Source organism: Orcinus orca, chromosome 3 (genome assembly GCF_937001465.1).
Source record: "Orcinus orca chromosome 3, mOrcOrc1.1, whole genome shotgun sequence".
Lineage (NCBI taxonomy): Eukaryota > Metazoa > Chordata > Mammalia > Artiodactyla > Delphinidae > Orcinus > Orcinus orca.
This window is the reverse complement of record NC_064561.1, coordinates 109,618,547-109,639,921: the sequence shown is the minus strand read 5'-3', so window position 1 is coordinate 109,639,921 and position 21,375 is coordinate 109,618,547. Positions and strand designations below refer to the sequence as shown.

The 21,375-nt window shown below is 36.7% G+C and overlaps 1 protein-coding gene across 9 annotated transcripts in view; it reads right to left on the bottom strand.

Moving 5' to 3' along the window:
• KIAA0825 (KIAA0825 ortholog) overlaps positions 1-21,375 on the bottom strand; it is a 402,948-nt gene that overhangs the window by 127,904 nt on the left and 253,669 nt on the right. Inside the window, exon 19 of one of the 9 annotated variants that reach the window (XM_049708410.1) lies at positions 17,497-17,582. The exons of 7 other annotated variants lie outside the window; for them this stretch is intronic. In XM_049708410.1, the coding sequence (XP_049564367.1) occupies positions 17,528-17,582 (55 nt within the window). In that variant the 3' untranslated portion in view covers positions 17,497-17,527. Of the gene's footprint in view, positions 1-130; positions 243-17,496; positions 17,583-21,375 lie in introns of all 9 variants that reach the window. One more of the 9 variants, XM_033401070.2, reaches the window with a different exon arrangement.

Genomic DNA, 21,375 nt, shown 5'->3' with positions numbered 1-21,375 from the left:
ACCAGCCCCTAGATCCACCCCTCCGCTCACCCCGTATAAGGAACCAGCTCCCCACGCCCCCCCTGCCACTTCACGGAGTGAGCGAACTTGTTACTTGTTTTTGCTCCCTTGAGTCCCAGTAAAGCCTTGCCTGAATTTCTTGTCTTGCTTCTTATCAATATCTTTTGATTAAGGAGTCCAGGAACCGTGGTCGGTAACAGTTGTGACAACGAAAAATGGCTCCAAACATTGATGATTGTCCCCTGGGCGGTGGGAGGGCAAAATTAGCCTAGATTAAGAACCACAGTTGTAGCGGGGGGGAATCCCTCTTTCCCTTCTCCTAACTAACTCGTAGCAGCTGCTGTATGGATGCCTCCCTGTGGTCAACATGTTGTGCTATTTTGCTGTCTTCAAAACTGCCTGCCCCTTACTTGGCTCCCTGTTCTCCCTATCTGCCAAATCTGACATAATCAACTATTCCACCAAGCAGTCTTCCCCAAAGCTTCCACACCATCCTGACTTTCTCTTCCTTCCGTCACCTCAGCATACCTGCCACCAGACTGTTAGCAGGCTGCTTCGCAAATATGCTTGCCTCTTCTGGTGGAAGACATTCTCAATCAGACTATAATCCCATTGAAGGAATAAAGGAGCTGCCTTTTGCTTATTTTAGAATCACAGAATTTTTTAAATGGAAGGTTTTTAAAGATCATCTTGTTGTACTTGACTTTACCAGGTAATATATGACAGTGTCAGAAACAACTTAATACAACAACAGTTCTCCCAGTTAAAATTCCAGTTGGATTTTTTTGAGGGATTGAAGCTTATTTTAAAATTTACATGGAGGAGTACAGTTATATATAGCTAAGTACACCTTAAAAAAGGACTTGTCCTGCTAGATATTAAGATGTACAATAAAGTTCTAAAAATAAAAATCATAAGAATTGGCACAAAAACAGACAAACTGATGAATTGAACAGAATAGAGAGCTCAGAGACAGATCCAGGAATATATGTGAACTTAATAAATGAGTAAAGTAGCACCTCAAATCAATTTTAGCTGAGGAAAAAGGAATGATCAACTAGGAAGTCTCGTACAGCTAATCCTCTTGGTATGAAACATTGAAATTCAAATTTACTGTTTGATTTTCTCACATCATTTTAACGCTTCATTTTTTGTTTTGGCACTTTTATCCTCAAAACCAAGTTGTTTCTTAGCTGGCTTCTTAATAAAATGCAACCTGTCTCTTTATTGTAAGAAATGTTTGTAAGAATGACCAGTGACAGGCAAGTAACTTTGACTTTAATTTTCACTGTGAGGAAAGCAAATTTCAAGGTAAACAGTTGTCTATTTAAAGGAAAAGAAAATCATAGGGAATATTTTCAAATGAAAATATAAAAAGTACAAAGTAGAAAAGAGACACAAGGTGTACAAATTCTGGGGGTGGAGAGAGGGCGTGTAAAATGAAGAAAGCACCTAAAGTAGAAGCTAAGGGAAGCCATAAAATATAACGATTCTCAACAAAGCAGAAGAATGCAATAATTACCTTCAGAGGATTGAAGCTTGAAGGAAATAATGTAAACATTCAAGACTAAAAGGCAGGAGTAGGAAGGAATTCTAAATTCAGAGACTATCTTTAAATCTGAGCTGAATGGTTATTACATTAAAAAAAATCTTTTATTACATTTTGGATGAGTAATACCAATACTACTTTTGATTTATGGAACATCTTTATGCCAGTGATTCCAAAGTGCTCAGAGAATATCTGGTGACAGATATTATCGCCTTTTAACAGATGGAGAAATTGAGGTTATGTAGAGCTTGAGTGACTTGTTCATTGTCACAATTAATCAACGGTAATGCTGAAAATGGAATTTAACGTTCTCTGTTATCCAGTGTAGAGACTGTTTTCTGTCTCATGTTAAATGATCCATAATTAACTTACTATGGGAATAAAGGACATTCTTAAAAAATAATTATGAAAGTCATGTCTTGGTTAAGATTCATGCTCATGTTATATTATTAATAAAGGCATAAAAATCACCCACATCCTGAAATGTTTTTAGAAAAATCTAACTTGTTATTTGAAGACTAATGTAGATAAGGCAAAATTTCAGCAGCAAATGGCAAATTCAGAGATGTTTTAACTTAAAATTTTTTTTTATTCATTCGTTATTCACTAATAATTTATTTAACTGTCTTCTTAATGCGCTCTTAGCAAGTCCAATCAGTATTTTAAAAACAATTACTTCCAAACTAAAAATTAACCTTAGCTTGTGAATTTGAAGCTCAGCACACCTTTTTTTTTTTTTTTTTTTTTTTTGGTACGCGGGCCTCTCACTGTTGTGGCCTCTCCCGTTGCGGAGCACAGGCTCCGGACGCACAGGCTCAGCGGCCATGGCTCACGGGCCCAGCCGCTCCGCGGCATGTGGGATCTTCCCGGACGGGGGCACGAAGCCGTGTCCCCTGCATCGGCAGGTGGACTCTGAACCACTGCGCCACCAGGGAAGCCCTCAGCACACCTTTTTGATGTACTAAAGCATTCACAAGAAGTGAGTGGTTACCAATTAAACACAAACATGACTACTTAACACCTAATTTGCCACTGCAGGAATAACCTGATTTTCTAAGTGTTTATTGATGGAATCTAGTGTTGATGTATTTTTAAGCAAGGAATCCAACCACTTATTCATTTACATACTGACTACAAATAAGTGATCATTTATGGACTGCACAGTCTACTGATGCATAGTTCTTCATCTGGATCTGACATAAACAGAAAACAGTGACATTTAAAATTATCCTCCCAAATAAACTTATATCATACAATTGATATAAAAAGTTATATATTTGAGTTGAGTTACCAGTCACTTCCTTATTTGATATTTTTCTCTTCTTAGACCTTTCACGTTCTCAAATTTTCTATAGTTTCCCAATATCTAATTATAACTGCTCTTTCTTTAATAAAGGTGTCACCTTGACAGAATTGTGTTCTGAAAGTATAGGAAGAGGCTGCCATTCTTTAGAAAGTTCGCAGACATCCTTGCCTATGTCGTCCCACTGTGAATTGGTCCAAATAATACTTAATTGTACCTTAAGACACTGTACAAGAAAGCTGCCACCAAACAGAATTCTCTCTGTTCTAACCATCACAGCATGCTGTCTTAGCCTGGACCAATCGTCCTGAAGACGGGGTATAAGCTTAACTCCTCTAGACATGATATATTTAGTGCCATTTCTATAGCAAAAATTCATCAGTACCCTCCCTCCCCTCATCTCTACTGAATGAGTACAAACTTGGAGCTTGTCATTCAATTCTCTCTACAAACTGGATTTAACACAACTTTTCACTACTAATATATGCCAGTCAAGGTGTGCTATTTTGCTATTCTTTAAATACATTTTGCCCTTTTTTCTTTACCTTTTGCTTGCAAAGCTGTTTGCTAATAATGGCTCCTGAACTGAAATGGTCCTTCTCTCAGATTCACTTGATCAGCCCCTTCATCTTTCCATCTCTTCCATCTCCCTGGCCCTGCTCTCCCTTAATTCTGTAGAAACGCTGTGTGACTTTTACTAAATGTATCATGTATTAATTTCTAGATGGCTATTTGTGTGCAAGTCTCAATTTCTCTTACTGGACTGTGAGCTTCCTGAAGGCAGGTCTCTATCCTGTACACACACTAGTGTTTCACACTCACTGGCTGCCTAATACCTATTTGTTAAATGAATGAATACAGGAGAAGAAAAAAAAAATTAGAGGAATTATATAAGGTGGTCAAATTGTTGAAATAAAATAAAAAGCTGCACATGAAATATACATGAGGGCTTCCCTGGTGGCACAGTGGTTGAGAGTCCGCCTGCCGATGCAGGGGACACGGGTTCGTGCCCCAGTCTGGGAAGATCCCACATGCCGCGGAGCGGCTGGGCCCGTGAGCCATGGCCGCTGAGCCTGCGCGTCCAGAGCCTGTGGTCTGCAACGGGAGAGGCCACAACAGTGAGAGGCCTGCATACCCCCTCAAAAAAAAAAAAAAAAAATTTACATGAGCTTACAGCTCAGCCTATGTATATGTATAATTACTGACTTCTTCAAAGAGAAGATAATTTTAGAATATAAATGTATTTAAGGTGGGATTTTTGTCTATTTAGTTCACTAACATATTCCAAGCACTTAAAGCAATGCCAAGCACACAGTAGGCATTTAATACATATTCATTGAATGAACAACTAAATATCAAAACCCAGCTACTTTAAAACATACTCTAGCTTTTTATGTTATTTTTATTTTTACTCACCCTTAATTCCTTAACATTCCAGTTAAAGAAATCTAGTCCAATGTCATTTTCTTAAATATTACCAGGTAATGTCTCTAAGCAGAGATATTAAGAAAACCACAAAACTACCCATATTGAACATGAGTTTTGCATACTGAAATACTTTGTCACAAAGAGGAAGCCTATTGAACTTTCTGGAACAGATAATATGGTTTCAGGTTGCCAATGATGAAGAGCACTACTGTCCATATGTTGCCCTTGTGAAAGGGTTTAACTAAAATTCATCAGCAGGTTTAAACTTCTCCAGCTCTTGCCCAAGTTTGACTGGCCTCGAGAAAGTTATAAAGACGGAAGAGTCCATTAGGTAATGACTAGTCATGCTGGAGCTGATGGTATCACTTTTGATCCATTCCTCACAGCTCTTGGATAAAGCAGTCCTGTAATCATAGGCTTAGCCTTCTTAAATGTGGCACACAGAGCCACGACCAGAAAGAGTCAGAAAAAACAGAAGCTGGGGTTGAGGTGGAGGTTAGTTCATCCTGCTAGTTCTCGAGGAAACTTTTCCAAATCAAAAACTGCGCAGGTCACATATCAGCCAACACCAGAGAAAACCCACAGCAATTCAGAAAGCAAAGGGGAAAACTATAATCAAATTCTGCCACCTGAGTGTCACACTGCCTAATGCACTGATAACAAAACAGAAACCCCTAATCAAGAAGTCAGCACGCCATTTAGGACAAGGGTAGATCACGTGGAGTGCCAACATGGCTGCAAAGTCAGACTGAGCGAAATACGGAGGGCTGACAACGTTCATCTGTTTCTTACCTTTCTTTCTGATTAGCAGACTTGGACAAAGTGGCAGATCAAGGCTCATGAACAGTAAATGTATGTGTGTACATGCTTGTTCGTGTGTGTGTGTGTTTATTTAACTATTTATTGTTCAAAATTCAGCTCAGATACATTCCTCAATTAGCCTTCACTGATCCCTACCTCCTATGGATCCTTGTTCCTTGACAATCAGAACATGTGTACAGTAAGCAAATACTATAAGTGATTAAGATCTGTTAATGTGCTGCTCAACATCACTAATTATTAGAGAAATACAAATCAAAACTACAATGAGGTATCACCTCACACCAGTTAGAATGGGCATCATCAGAAAATCTACAAACAACAAATGCTGGAGAGGGTGTGGAGAAAAGGGAACCCTCTTGCACTGTTGGTGGGAATGTAAACTGATACAGCCACTATGGAGAACAGTATGGAGGTTCCTTACAAAACTAAAAATAGAATTACCATATGATCCAGCAATCCCATTACTGGGCATATACCCAGAGAAAACCATAATTCAAAAAGATACATGCACCCCAATGTTCATTGCAGCACTATTTACAATAGCCAGGTCATGGAAGCAACCTAAATGCCCATTGACAGATGAATGGATAAAGATGTGTTACATATATACAATGGAATATTACTCAGCCATAGAAAGGAATGAAATTGGGTCATTTGAAGAGATGTGGATGGACCTAGAGACCATCATACAGTGAAGTAAGTGAGAAAAGAGAAAAACAAATATCGTATATTAACACATATATATGTGGAACCTAGAAAAATGGTACAGATGAACCGGTTTGCAGGGCAGAAGTTGAGACACAGATGTAGAGAACAAACTTATGGACACCAAGGGGGAAAAGAGGTGGGGTGGTGGTGGTGGTGGTGTGATGGATTGGGAAATTGGGATTGACATGTGTACACTGATGTGTATAAAATAGATAACTAATAAGAACCTGCTGTATAAAAAATAAAATAAAATTCAAAAAAATAAAAAAACTAAAAACAAAAGACCTATCTCTAAAAAGAAAAAGATCTGTTAATGTGTCAGTCTCCTCCTTTGGACTGTAGGCTATTTGCAGGCAGGGACATGTCCTACTCACCTCTGTATCCCATTGTATCAGCAACCTAGTGGATGATCTGCAAAGCACAGAGAGAAGAACAGAAGCTTTTGACCTAGACAGTGCCTGGTTGAAATCCTAGCTCCATCAGTGAAGGCCTGTGGCCTGGTGCTATGGCCAGTATTCAGGAAAACTATTCCTCAATCCTTTGTTCTGCCTCTCCTCTGAAGTCATCCTTGGCTCTGACCCCTACAGACCACAGGCCAGTCTCACATGTCCCTGTGCTCACCTTACATCCAGAGTTCCAAATTTTCATTTGTCCAGAATAGGAGCTGGCACAAGCCCCAATTTTACTAGCCTTGTATGCTATAGAAAATACTTTATTTTCTCTGAGCCTCAGTTTCCTCATATGTTAAATGGGAATAATAATACCTCTACCTTGAATGGTTATCATGAAAATGAAACGAGATAATGTATATAAAGCCTCTGCCACCACTGCCTGGCACATAGCAGGCACTGAATAAACGGTAGTTATTATTAAACCACCATTATCACCTCTAGCTACAAATATATAGATCAGTCTTCAGATGACTCTTAGCTAGAATCAAGGTACACACTGGTCTTTGCAGATACATACAAACAAAGGTCTGAAATGTTACTTTGAAATATAAAAGACAGTCAGCACTTTACTAGATGCTTAAAAGCAAGCAAGTATTCTTTCTTAAATCCTGACATGCCAGATTTTATACCTTCTCTAATTATCATTTTATGAATAAAAATGGGCAGCTAATTCAGCTGCTGTATCTTCCTTCTGTTTGAAAAACAAGCATAATTATTTTGAGGCACTAAGATATATGCTCAAAGCTTATCTGTTAAATCAAGACTTTAAAAAAATTTACTATATATTCATACAAGAATCTTCTATATCACTCACGTTAAAATTTGAAGTGCCTGAGAAATGATGTACTAAAATAAGGCTTTTTCCTCTCAAAAATATATTTAGACGCCAAAGAAAATTATTATATTAAGGATAACTCTGAATATCTTAGAATTTGTGAAATATCAGTTTCCCTCTCACTGAATTTCTAGAATTGTGTGCTAAATTTAAAAACATTTAGTAGTCATTACTAAATGACGAATTTAAAAATTTTTCTTACTGGTGGTGCTAGGCTGTGTCATGACACCCAATGGTAACTCTGCCTGTCACCATACTCCTTGGGGTTACTATTCCGGGAATCTGGCAGATGTCTTTGAGATGTTCCTGTTCTTGGGGGCACTAGAACAGCATGGAGCCTCCTGGTAAGGGTCAGAGTGACTCACAAGTTCACAATCTTACCAACTTTAACCAACATCACGAAGAGGAATGTTTAAGGACATGGCTATGCCTATTCCTTCTGCTTCCTTTGGTTGTCTTAAGTAAAGATTGTCTTTGGGGGAAGATGGCTAACGGCCCCGGGTTTAGCCCAACTCTGCTTTCACCTGAAGTTTCTAGAAGGAGGTACCTAAAATGATAGAAATTGAGAGAGTTCTAGCCAGAAGCAGTAAATGAAGCAGTGAGCCTGTATGTGGTGGGTTTATCTCATAGCAATCTATAGCATTCCTCCAAACCCTTAACTGGCAACCATCTCAAGGGTATGAAACATCAGCTCAGATGTTTTAGTTCTCATCTCGATTTGCATTAGCTTCATAACAAGAGGTAAGATTGTTAAAAATAGGACTAAGGCTGTTTTTAAGGGAAAAGTTATAAAGTAAAAATAATAAAATAAAAACTTGAAATACAGATTCAGATGTACTCACAAGATAGCTACAATAAAGAGTGAAGGCTGAAGACTGAAGACACTGGAAGAAACTTTTGCGTTGGAGAAATAGGGGTCTGTTTCACTAACCTGAATCAAGATATTCATGTACAGCTCTAGTTGCCAGTCTCAACACATACCTATTTGGGTGGAAACTTAGCACAAAACCTGGGATGCTTTTCTATTTTCCCTTTGGTTTTATCTGTCCATAAACAAACACACATACGTTTGAAATGTGAAAAAAAGCTTAAATTTTGTAGCAGCTTTTGTAAAGATAATGGAAACTTCTGTAAAAACAGCTTTAAACACTCTGTTTGCCAAGTCAAATAATGTGCCAATTCTGTGAAAGCTGCTTTAGGTTTTGTGCTTGTCAAGAGTTGTGGAACCTGGCCTGTTCTGACAGTCACCAGAGATTATTTAAATATAAGAATAATTACAATTCTATCAGCCACTTCTTAAGATTGTAGTAAGCCCTCTGAATTAAAGGCCTACCCCAAACCTGAGTGGCATATGGCAGCAAATCACACTTAGCGTGACAGCCCCCAATGTACGGGTGTTATGCTGATCAAGCCCCCCCTCTTTCTTGACCTACTGATATTAGGGAATTTTTGTTGTTGTAGCTGGAATTTAAGGCCTACGTCCTTGTCTTTCTATCTTTTTCTGTACCTGTTTGGATAACAGCATGCTTGAAAAGGCCATTGGCCAGAATAGGATTACTCATAGGAGAGTTATTTTCTTTAACTATCTTTACAGATGCTTTCAGATGCTTGCTAAAAACAATACTATGGAAGACAGAGAATTTTTAGTATTTCTTATACAACTCTAATAATGTAAGCATGCTTTTAGGAAAAGATAAGAAGAATGACCATTGTACTAAAGAAAGGAAGAATGACTCTTGAGAAATTAAGTGGAGGCCCTAACGTATATAACTGAATGAATAAATGAATGAAATAACAACTGAAGCAATATAAATATTTGTTGAAAAATATTCAAAAGGACGGTTACTTTATATTTATTATTACTCTACAGAATCTTGGAACTTTTCACTGTACAGTGAGACAAAAGCCACTGCCTTATGTGCCTTTGTCATTTTACTGATTAAAAAAATAATAATAACTTAAATCAATGGCATACCAAAAGAAGAGAGGTAGAAGAAGTCTGCCTCAAAATCAGGCAGTAACCAGAAACCTACTACAGCTAATCAATTTGGTAAAGTACCAGGATACAAAATTAATGCACAGAAATCTCTTGCATTCCTTTACACTGATGATGAAAAATCTGAAAGAGAAATTAAGAAAACACTCCCATTTACCATTGCAACAAAAAGAATAAAATACCTAGGAATAAGCCTACCAAAGAAGACAAAAGACCTGTATGCAGAAAACTATAAGACACTGATGAAAGAAATTAAAGATGATACAAACAGATGGAGAGATATACCATGTTCATGAACTGGAAGAATCAACATTGTGAAAATGACTATAGTACCCAAAGCAATCCACAGATTCAATGCAATCCCTATCAAACTACCAATGGCATTTTTCACAGAACCAGAACAAAAAATTTCACAATTTGTATGGAAACACAAAAGGCCCCGAATAGCCAAAGCAATCTTGAGAAAGAAAAAACAGAGCTGGACAAATTGGGCTCCCGGACTTCAGACTATACTACAAAGCTACAGTAATCAAACAGTAGAGTACTGGCACAAAAACAGAAATATAGATCAATGGAACAGGACAGAAAGCCCAGACATAAACCCATGCACATATGGTCACCATCTTTGATAAAGAAGGCAAGAATATGCAATGGAGAAAAGACAGCCTCTTCAATAAGTGGTGCTGGGAAAACTGGACAGCTACATGTAAAATAATGAAATTAGAACACTCCCTAACACCACACACAAAAATAAACTCAAAATGGATTAAAGACCTAAATGTAAGGCCAGATACTACAAAACTCTTAGAGGAAAACATAGGCAGACCACTCTATGACATAAATCACAGCAAGATCCTTTTTGACCCACCTCCTAGAGAAATGGAAATAAAAACAAAAATAAACAAATGGGACCTAATGAAACTTAAAAGCTTTTGCACAGCAAAGGAAACCATAAACAAGATGAAAAGACAACCCTCAGAATGGGAGAAAATATTTGCAAATGAAGCAACTGACAAAGGATTAATCTCCATAATATACAAGCAGCTCATGCAGCTCAATATCAAAAAAACAAACAACCCAATCCAAAAATGGGCAGAAGACCTAAACAGACATTTCTCCAAAGAAGATATACAGATTGCCAACAAATACATGAAAGGATGCTCACCATCACTAACCATTAGAGAAATGCAAATCAAAACTACAATGAGGTATCACCTCACACCGGTCAGAATGGCCATCAACAAAAAATCTAGAAACAATAAATGCTGGAGAGGGTGTGGAGAAAAGGGAACCCTCTTGCACTGTTGGTGGGAATGTAAACTGATACAGCCACTAGGGAGAACAGTATGGAGGTTCCTTAAAAAACTAAAAATAGAATTACCATATGACCCAGCAATCCCACTACTGGGCATATACCCTGAGAAAACCATAATTCAAAAAGAGTCATGTACCACAATGTTCACTGCAGGTCTATTTACAATAGCCAGGACATGGAAGCAACCTTAGTGTCCATCGACAAATGGATGGATAAAGAAGATGTGGCACATATACACAATGGAATATTACTCAGTCATAAAAAGAAATGAAATTGAATTATTTGTAGTGAGGTGGATGGACCTAGAGACTGTCATACAGAATGAAGTAAGTCAGAAAGAGAAAAACAAATACTGTACGCTAACACATATATATGGAATCTAAAATTAAAAAAAAGGTGCTGATGAACCTAGGGGCAGGACAGGAATAAAGATGCAGATGTAGAGAATGGGCTTGAGGACATGGGGAGGGGGAAGGGTAAGCTGGGACGAAGTGAGAGAGTGGCATGGACATATATACACTACCAAATGTAAAATAGATAGCTAGTGGAAAGTAGCTGCATAGCACAGGGAGATCAGCTTGGTGCTTTGTTTCCACCTAGAGGGGTGGGATAGGGAGGGTGGGAAGGAGATGCAAGAGGGAGGGGATATGGAGATATATGTATATGTATAGCTGATTCACTTTGTTATACAGCAGAAACTAACAAACCATTGTAAAGCAGTTATACTCCAATAAAGATGTTAAAAAAAAAAAAAAGATCAGACAGTAAGAGGGTACATTTTTAGTAGAGAATTTAAAAGCAGTAATAACACCCACAAAACGTCTGCTTTTTTTGTTTTTCTCACTATAATCATGTACCAGAAATTCTAAGCAATATCAGTACTTCTCCCTCCCCCAGATTTTTCATGGGTCTAAATTATAAACAACTGCTGTTGTGGTTACACTTGAATTTTAATACTATACATATACAAGCTTCAAATTAGTACATTTTTATTATTTATTATTTAATAAACATTTTATTCTGCTTGGAAAATAATTCAAAGAACCTAACGTTATATGGTCAGCTCAGATACCTGGCAGCTCAGCTGCATGTGGTCATTGTAAGACTAAGTTCAAGACTAAGCCTGCAACCACTCTCAAGTTGTTTACTGTGGCTTCAAGTGCAGTTGGGTCTCCAACTCCTGTGCTATGGCATATTCCTATGTTTGAACAGTAGGTCTGAAATAACCAATGATAGCACAGCGAGAAAGAGTGAAGACACAGAACCTGAGTTACTGCAATCTCTTCTCTTCTTGTAAATGACCACTTGGAGTTTTTATCTGTGTTGAAAATTTTTTAATTTAAAGATTTTTTCCCCAAAAATATAACAACATAGTTAAAAAGTATAAATCAATTACTTTTTTCCTTTTTTTGGTGCTGAAATATTTATTTCATTATTGATAATTTTTATTGACATGACTATATGCTCGAAGTTCAATGGAATAAAATTATCACTACCTATGTCCCCCCCAGACATCATCCTCATCACTGTTATTACTCATTTCACTTCATGATTGTTGCTGAAAATAATTTTATTGTGTAGAATGGGGGTGTTAAAAATGATCTGTTCCAGGTGTCAAATGTGCTCAGTATGTCACTGACTTAAACAGGAGTTTTGCGCAATTTACTGACGTCATCGTTTTCTTCTTTCTTACATAGTGTAGTTATGATAAAACTTCTAAAAATGCACAGTTTAGAAGACTGGTGGAAAAATTGCTGATCTCTTCAAGTTATCATCAGCTCAGAGGAAGCCAAGATTAAGAATGCCTAGAATTTTGAAGGCAATGCTCATTTGCATGGAATTGAAGCACTCTTCGTTTTGGAACTGAAGGAACTCATTTGAACTACCATAGGGATTTTTGTATTTTATTTTTGAAGTTCCAGGTTATTTGTTTCATTCACTTTATTCTTTTCCCCCTCTTTTCTCACATCTCATTCATGTGGATTTCTGTCACTTACTCATTAGAAGGAAGTTGGGAGGGTTCTGAATCTACAGCAATGCCAAAATTGGATTCTTCTGAGTATTTTCGTTTTCGAGCTGATGATTTGCCTCCTTCCAGAAAGTCTCAGCAGTGAGATTCTTTTGAATATTTTCATCTTGTATTTGAGCATCTGGAGAATCAGCTGGCAAGTTAGTTAGTTGTGAAGATATAAGAATATCTCACCACAGAGAAATATTTGGTATGACCCTATCTTTCCTTTTTTATCAGCTGTGAGGAGGCACCAGGGTAAGGTAACCCCCAAATCACACTGTGTGGGGGAGCAATAAGCAGGTAACTCAGGTGTATAAACTCATGACTTTCTCCTAGCATATCACCTATTTTTGTTTGTTTCCACTCAGTTGTAAGAACACTTCCATTTTTTCCCCTACTTAATTGATCAAAATTCTATACAAGCTAAACTATACAATTTCCTAAGGAACGGACACAGGCTGGATACTACGGACTCATATTTAATGTGGACACATGTAAATCATTCTTGTTTCAGGTTTATATATAGCATTACTCAAATTCACATCTATTAAATTGTTAAGGTGACTTCTACTCTCTCTCATAATTTGGAATTTCTAATGTGAATTTTATTTTAACACTTAAAAGTGTAATACTGAAGAAAGAGATATGGTGCTAATAACAATTATGAAAGTTTAAATGGCTTTGGGGAGCTTAAGTAAAAGGAGATAATTTATTTTTGAAATGTATTAGGACAAGGAACAGAGTGTCAGCATTCATGAGTTCCTTAGCTAGAGCCATTAACTATTTCAGCTTATCTTGGTAAAAAATTACTAAATATTTATATCTGCTTCTCTTCTAGAAAATGAGCACACGTACCTAAAACAAAACTAACTTTGATTTTTTATGGACAATTGACCTAGACAAGATTACTAAAAAACAAAACAATCGGGGGCAAATTCTTACATATATAATTTCCCTGAATTCCTTCTTATAGTTTACAAACTTATTAAAAATTTAAGTGAAAAATTGGTATCATGATATGGCACATATAATATTTTGCCTAATGAAATATTTAACCAGCTTACATATATTAGGAGATCATGAGAATATTTAAAAGGTATAACAAGTTTCAAAATAATTTAACTGTTACCATAAAGGATGCCATACACTAAGGTTGTATAATCCCTGTCTTCCTCTCTAAAGATTAAAATTTAATTCCTTTCTTAAGGTGTATATAACCAACCTTGGTTTAAATCATGTTAAAATGATAAAAATCTAGTTGTTCCTTTTTATATTATAAGACATTTCCTAAGAAATGAGAAATAGCCCCCAAATCATATATATTTTAAGTTGCAATATGATCTTAGTCAATTGTCCTATTACTATTAGATATTACTTTATTTGAATTAAATTCACTGAATATCAAAGGTTTAAGAAAATTAAGTATTTGGTGTTTGCAGAATTGTCAAAATGAGATAGTAATTGATATCTTTCAGTTATATTTTAAAGGCAATGAACATAAACATATACTCTTGCTAGACATAAACTGTTCTACAAAGGAAATGGTAATGTTATCAGTCATGTTAAAGTTTACATAAGACTTTCCAAAATATGAAAAGAATAGCAAGATCTGCTTACATTTACCTTTATAAGGGATGAAGCCCAAAGGCCATGGCTAAATACAATTGTGATTATGCTTTTCAGAACTTGCTAAATGTTCTTTCAAGACTTCTCTGTTATAGGTGGGGCAAGAAAGCAATTGACAGGTAGCCATTCTCAGGGAAGGGAGGAAGGAAGATAGAGGAGGGCAGAGGAATAAAGAGGGAGAGACAGGAAGTCTCCCTTCTTTGATGGATTGGGTACATGCAACTCAGCTGCCATGGAGTAAGCTGAAATTCACTGGTTTTCTATATGGATAGGTTTTATTTTTCATGGAGGATTAGTAGGTGAATGTCAGGAAATGCACAGGAAACGTGGCTTAGCTAGACCTAATACTGAATTACACAGTTTTCCTGACCCAGTTTATCACTAACAATTTTTCACAGCCTATTCCACTTTTGAACCACTCCCTTAGGAATTTGAGATTGAGTTAATGCTACTTCCTGCTGAATTTCCAATAAGTAGCAAAGGAATTTATGGATAGAAAGAAAAGACTGTAAATCCTATACAGATATTAGTGGTAACTGTTCATACTCTGTTTGATCCCTAGCTTCACAGCCTCCAACTTAGCTTCAGATAGACATTTAACAGTTTCTTCAAACCAGAAAAATGAGATGTTGATTGATTAGTTGGAAAGGGATGAGTGTGAGTGTTCTGAGCTATTCCCAAACCTAATAGACATTATGTATACATTATATACACCCATAGACCCACATGATTTATTCACCTAACATTTCTGAGTCCTTATAACCCAAGGTGGTGTTCCTAGTACTATGATAGATACACAGTGTGAACCTCTGGCTTGTGCCCTTGAGGAGCTCACAGCCCAGTGGAGGAGAGAGGCTTGTACCTGCACGGCAAAACAGCAAGCAGCACAAAATAGGGAACACAGCTGTGGAGGCTAAGTGCTTCAAGTATTCAGAGAAGGGAGTGATTTCTTCTGGCAGAAGTTATCAAGATAAATTCAAGAAAGAAGGGGGTGTGTGAGTGGGTTATAAAGGGTGCTTAGCTTAATATGGGAAAAATGGCAAGGATTTTTGTGAAATAGCCAAATAAAATCAAACGTAATGAAAGCACATTATGACCAAATTAAGCTGATTACATCTAATAGGTTTTCACAAGGAAAGCTTAACATAACAGGTTTTAATTGTGTCTCGCCTAAAATGAGCATTAAAATGAAATGGTCTCCTTTTAGATCTTAATTATTAGAACACTCCCTAAACTTTGTAATATGAATGACATTAGTAAGCCATAACTCTAAACACCGTATTTCACAGAATGCATTTGTAACTGTAAGGCATAAAAGGTGATTGTTCATTTTATCTTATTAGAAGCTTCCCTAGCCTCCATGGCAGTGCTCATCTGGCCCCCACTTCATGCTTGAGTCATGCAGATTGGAGTTGACTCTCAATTACACCAAGTCTTTCTCTAAAGATGACAGTCCAAATACAGTAGAGATAAAACACATCAAGGTTTAAAATAGGCCCGTTCAGCCCCAGTGCCGCTTCATCATGAAATGATATAATTCACTGATGCCTCTGCCTAGCCTAACATATGTTTTATTCACAGCCCGCGTCACTCTTCATTTGTAATTATTTCCCTTTTTTTTTTTCTTACCCCATCTTGTAATACTTTGCTTGGTTGAAGACAAATACTGAGAGGCGAAGAGTATTATCATACGATGACCTGTTCCAGGGTGTTAAACCCCTGTCAAGGTTTGATTTTAACATGGGGTATTGATGACAGTATATCAATTCAGGCATCATGTCCTGAATTAGACTATATTAATTATCACTTGAGTGCAAGATGCATGAAAATGCTGTTTCATTGACTAAAAGGATCTGACTGAATAAAAATCTATTTCTCATCTGGTTGCTTATGGATAAAGACATTTTTTCTCTTTGCCTTGGATCGTTCTTTATTAAATATGATTTTTATATGATTGTATGAATAAATTGTCTTAGCCAACAATGGAACTGGATAGTTTTAAACAAAGAAAATTTAATGGGTTTTCTCCTCCTGGCACATCTCTAACAATCTATTTACAGTTAATAATTCAGGCAGATTATTTACAACAATCCTCCCCCCCAAAAGTTCTTATTTTCAGCATTTGTGAGGTAAAGATATTTTCAAATTGTTGCCTCCTTCCTTTAAAGTAAATGAAAGTTATTAATATAACTTACAAGTACTTTCAGGTGATGGGAGAGCAACAAACTCTCTCTGTCAGCTAACAATTATATTGAAAGGAAAACTAATATTACTCTTAACTTCTGAAAAGAGGACATTCACTTGAAGAGTTCCAATTCTAGACAAAGTTAAAATCACTCATAAATTGAACCAACACAAAACGCATATATATCCATCTTTGCTAGAAACAATTGAAGCCAAACTTTTACTACACAAAACCTCGAGGTAGTTACAATTTCTATTTAGTTTTAACAGAAATATCATGTTGGGCTTAAAATAGAAATTTCCTAAATCTTCTCAAGTTATAACATATCTTAAAACTTCTTCCAAGAGTATCTCAAAACTAACGTATTAGCCTACATTTAAAATAGGAAATTAGGAATCCTAAATCCAAATTTCACTAAAAAATAGAAAATGTTTACTAAAACATATATTATGTTTAGCCAATGAAATTAATTCATATACTAGAAATGATTTTCAATTGCAATAAAAAACAAACCACCGCCCCCTTAAAAAAACAGACCAGAAATGTTTTTAGCTTTAATACCAGCACTTATTGGTAAATATGATTCTACAATCCCCCCCCCCCCAAAATGGCCTTTTCAGTAAAAATTTCACAAAAGATTGAGTTTAAATTTTGGAATAGGGAATTTTAAAAATTGGAAATATGTATTTGTCACATTATAAAGAAAAGTGGGGCTTCCCTGGTGGTGCAGTGGTTGAGAGTCCGCCTGCCGATGTAGGGGATACGGGTTCGTGCCCCGGTCTGGGAGGATCTCACATACTGCGGAGCGGCTGGGCCCGTGAGCCGTGGCCGCTGAGCCTGCGCGTCCAGAGCTTGCGCTCCGCAACGGGAGAGGCCACAACAATGAGAGGCCCGCGTACCGCAAAAAAAAAAAAAAAAAAGAAGAAGAAGAGTAGTGAAAGAGTGGGGGTCCTATTAAGCAGAATGTTGAAACTCAGCTTGGCAAGTTAAAGGAGTCATCACAACTAAAAACTCATTCCTATTGTCGTTTCTACTAGGGTCTCACAATTCTTATATACTTATTAAAAGCATTAAGTGGGCCCCAGAAGGAAGCTGGGAAAAGCTCCCCTGCACTCCCACCTAACCTGCCCCTGGTAAAATGGGACAGGAGTTCCCAACATGTGCTTCACATTTAAGTCACCAGAGTGAGGCCTAGCCACAAAGAGATTCACTAGAAAGGCTGTATCCCAACATCATGATGGTTTTAGAAAGCAATAGATTTCTCACCATATTCTTTGATAATCACTGAATCCTGAAATCAAAATTTGATCATGCCGAGAAAACAGGGCCCAGACGATGCACATCTGTTTGGCCTAGAAGACATTAAATAAACCTCATCTTTGCCTCAAGTTATGAACTGTTAAGCTTACATAAAAATCTATTGTGTGGAAGAAACCTAAATATTTTTATGGGGCAAATAGTCAGTGTGGTAGAAAGAGTACTAGGATAGAAATGATAAAAGTCACAATACACGCCTGGCTCTGCTACCTATGAGTTACATGAAACCAAGACAGGTAATTTCTTTGAAACAAGTCATTTCTCTGAAACTAGCAAAAATAATGCCTGCCTCCCTGTGGTACAGATGTGTGGCTGGGATTATTGTAAGCGAAGGTACCCTGATGATGGTAAGACATGACATAATTGCAGGGCAGGGTTGCTCCTGCTGTTAGCCTCGTAGAAGAGGGCATAATATGAGGGGTGACCCATGTAACCAGAGAAGAGGTACCACTGGAAGATGTGGACCTCGTCAACAAATGTCTCTAATAAGAATCGTTGTAGATCTGAAGACTGCATCTGAAGACTGCATCTGAAGACTGGATCTCGTTTAACTACACCACAGTTCACACTTTCCCTTTTCGCTCTCTCTTTGCTTTCTGGTTGGTCAGATAGTGACCAAAGTGAGCCATTCAAGGACCTCTCTGACAACAGTAGACACACACACACACACACATTCACACACTGGCCTCAAAGGAAAGAAATTTTCTGATCTCAAAATAACTGTATCTTAGTATTAACCAGTTTAAAAATAAAAACACCTTACAACTGAAAATACTCCACCCACCCTTTGCTTTTGTACTCCAAGTTCATTATTCTACAGTCATAAGACAAAGGATGGCCAATAAAATATTAAATGCAATAAAAATACATTTGTTATTCTGCAATTAGTAATCCAATTTCCTTTATTCACAAAATCCAAATCCTCATGCACCAAAGAAAAACTAAATTACCTGCTAACACCTTATCACATTAACAAGTTTTTAAAACCTACCTTAAAATAAAGGCTACCTTTAAATAATAAGCCCTGACTTTTATACTTCTCTCCAATATAAATTCCTATTTAAATTTATGGAACCAGAAAATATCACAGCTACTGTTGTTCTAAGATCAAAATATCAACAACAGAAAAGTAGAATTTAAGTTTTCATTTAATTTTTTTTTTACTTCAAATCATTAAAACGTTGCCTCTACTCATTTATCATAATAAAATGACCAATCTTTCCTGATTCATGTACACAAGCCAAAAGGTTTACAGTTAACTTGTAAGACAAATCTCTCTTTCTCTTACACACACACACACACACACACACACACACACACACACTACCTTTCTTTAGGGCTACAATTAAAAAAAACAACAACAACTCATTGCCAACTGGTGAAGTGGCCTATCGTACAACTATGATACCACCAGAATGCAGTGTTTCACAGCTACCACAATGTAGGACTGACATATGACATTTATAAAATGTCAGAACCCTTCCCCCAATTTTTACTGCCTATTCCCCAGTAGGGTTTCACGATGTAAAATGAACTAAAGGCAACTGTGTGCTCATTAACAGTGCCATTTCTGATACATTACACGGATTGACAATGAACCACTGTGATATCAAAGTACAGGTGTAAAAAATAATAAGGCAACTGCTTAACAAAATCTCACTAACTGTAATAAATATGCAAGGAGGCCGTTTTTTATTCACTGAAAATGTGGCATGGTACATCAAACATGATACCCAAGAAAGGGTTTTGACATACCAAACTCCATTTAAAATTTGTTTTCATGACTGTCAACAGAGAAACCCAGTAACTTATTTGTGAATGTAAAAGGTGATTATGCAAGTACCAATAGGAGAATCTGAAGATATTAAGAGATTCAGATAGTGTCAGAAGCAAAGCTAATGTCTAACTCTGCCAAAACTGTTCATTTTAATAAGTGATAGAGAACTTGTCATACTGGAAATTATTTTAGTACACGTAAAACGTATTTTAGACACCTCTTGCCTATTGGAAGAATATGCAAATTACTACCTATCCATGGACCATGCCCCAGTTCTCCAATGGCCCCATGATCTTAATGCTTAAAAAAAGATCCCTCAAGTGGAAAACTTAAAATAATTAATAAAACAAAATAGTGATAACAATTTGAATAATGTATTTGTATGTATATGGCCACATGACTGGTTTTATTTAGATATAAAAAGGAGAAATATGAGATCTAATTGTGATTTTCTTTCCTAGAAAATTAATTATATTTCTAATTCCCAAAATCAAGAATATATTTACATTTTATTGCCTTTGAGAGACAGCCAGACCAATAAGTGTACCATTATAACTGTAAAATCCTGAAATCAGAAAATGATAAATACATTGGAAAAGAGTTTATTTAGTTTTGATATGCCCTCATCATTTAAGAATTGACAAAATGATTTAGTGTCATGGACTGTCTGGGAAATCCCAGAACCATATTAAAAAGTTATCAAAGTACATCCGTTTTTTTTCACATAAGGAAAATTTCCCATTAGAACTTTTGATGAGTATGAAACATTTTACTTTCACAGGATGCTAGGAATCCTGACGAAGTAGGTAGGTTTACTATTAAATTCTATCATTGTACTCTCAAAGTCCTCAGTTAAACTTGGTAATAAACTTACTTAGCTAATCTCTTCTTAGAAATCTTTAATGGATCATTTTGAGAAAATATAGAGCTATTAAAGGGGAATTATCAAGATGTCTTTAACAACACTGCTAACAATCTTTAAGTATGAATGCTGTGGTAGCCATCACTCCTTTCCATAATTTCTTCAGGTGGTTAATTGCCTTAATGATAAGTGAAGAATGCACAAGAGAAAGAGCATGACATCATAGTCATGGATTTCAAACTTTAGTACACATCCAGATCATCTACAGAGCTGGTTACCAACGGAGCTGCCCAGGCCTCACCCCAGGCATTCAGATTAGGTATCTAATGGGTGAGACTTGGGTTTATGTATCTGTACCCATCTCTACAGGCGATTCTGATAAACACCAACACTTGCCATCCATTCCCTCAAGACACTGCTTAAAAAATTATCTTCTCAGGTGAATTTCTAAAAAAAATTACTGTGAAATTTTGGACCGTAATTACTTCAGACCAAAAAGAGAGACTGCCTTCTTCTGGATCCTCACAGAATCTTATGCCATTTGGTACTTGACACACAATATATATTTTCAATTATCTTCAAAATTTTTTCCTGCCAAATATGGTAACATTGAAAGCAGGACTATTCCTCCTCCATCTTTTTAATTTCCTTCAGTGCTTTTCGGAAATCACACTTTCAGGAAATATTCATTAATTGGCATTATAGAGTGACCTCTTTAGTAAGACACTAAGAATCAAATTGCTGTTGGTAGACTAAAAAAGCTACAAGAGCAAAGAGCATGAGTCTTTTTCACTGCAGATAAGCAAGGGGTTAATCATTTGGGGGTAGACTGAATGGAGTTTTTCTATACTACATCTTTCAGCGTCACTGCCACACAGATAAATTCAGGTGTTCCTCATGGGAAAGTGAAATTAAATTCAACAAACATTTATCGAGTGTTTCTGCTAAGGGCAAGATACTCTGATGTCAGGTACTGTGGGGGGCTGTCACTCTACGACCTCTAAGAACCTAACACGGTGCTTTATGACTATCCTACTCAAAATTTCTTTTCTATTCTAAAACTGATTTAAATTATAATTTAAGCACTTGTGGGAAAGAGAACAATTAGATACAGCCTCTTCTCTCAAGGAGCTTTGAATATGATATTGGTTTAAAAGACAAAACAACCTACCTATTTACTGGGCTGAAA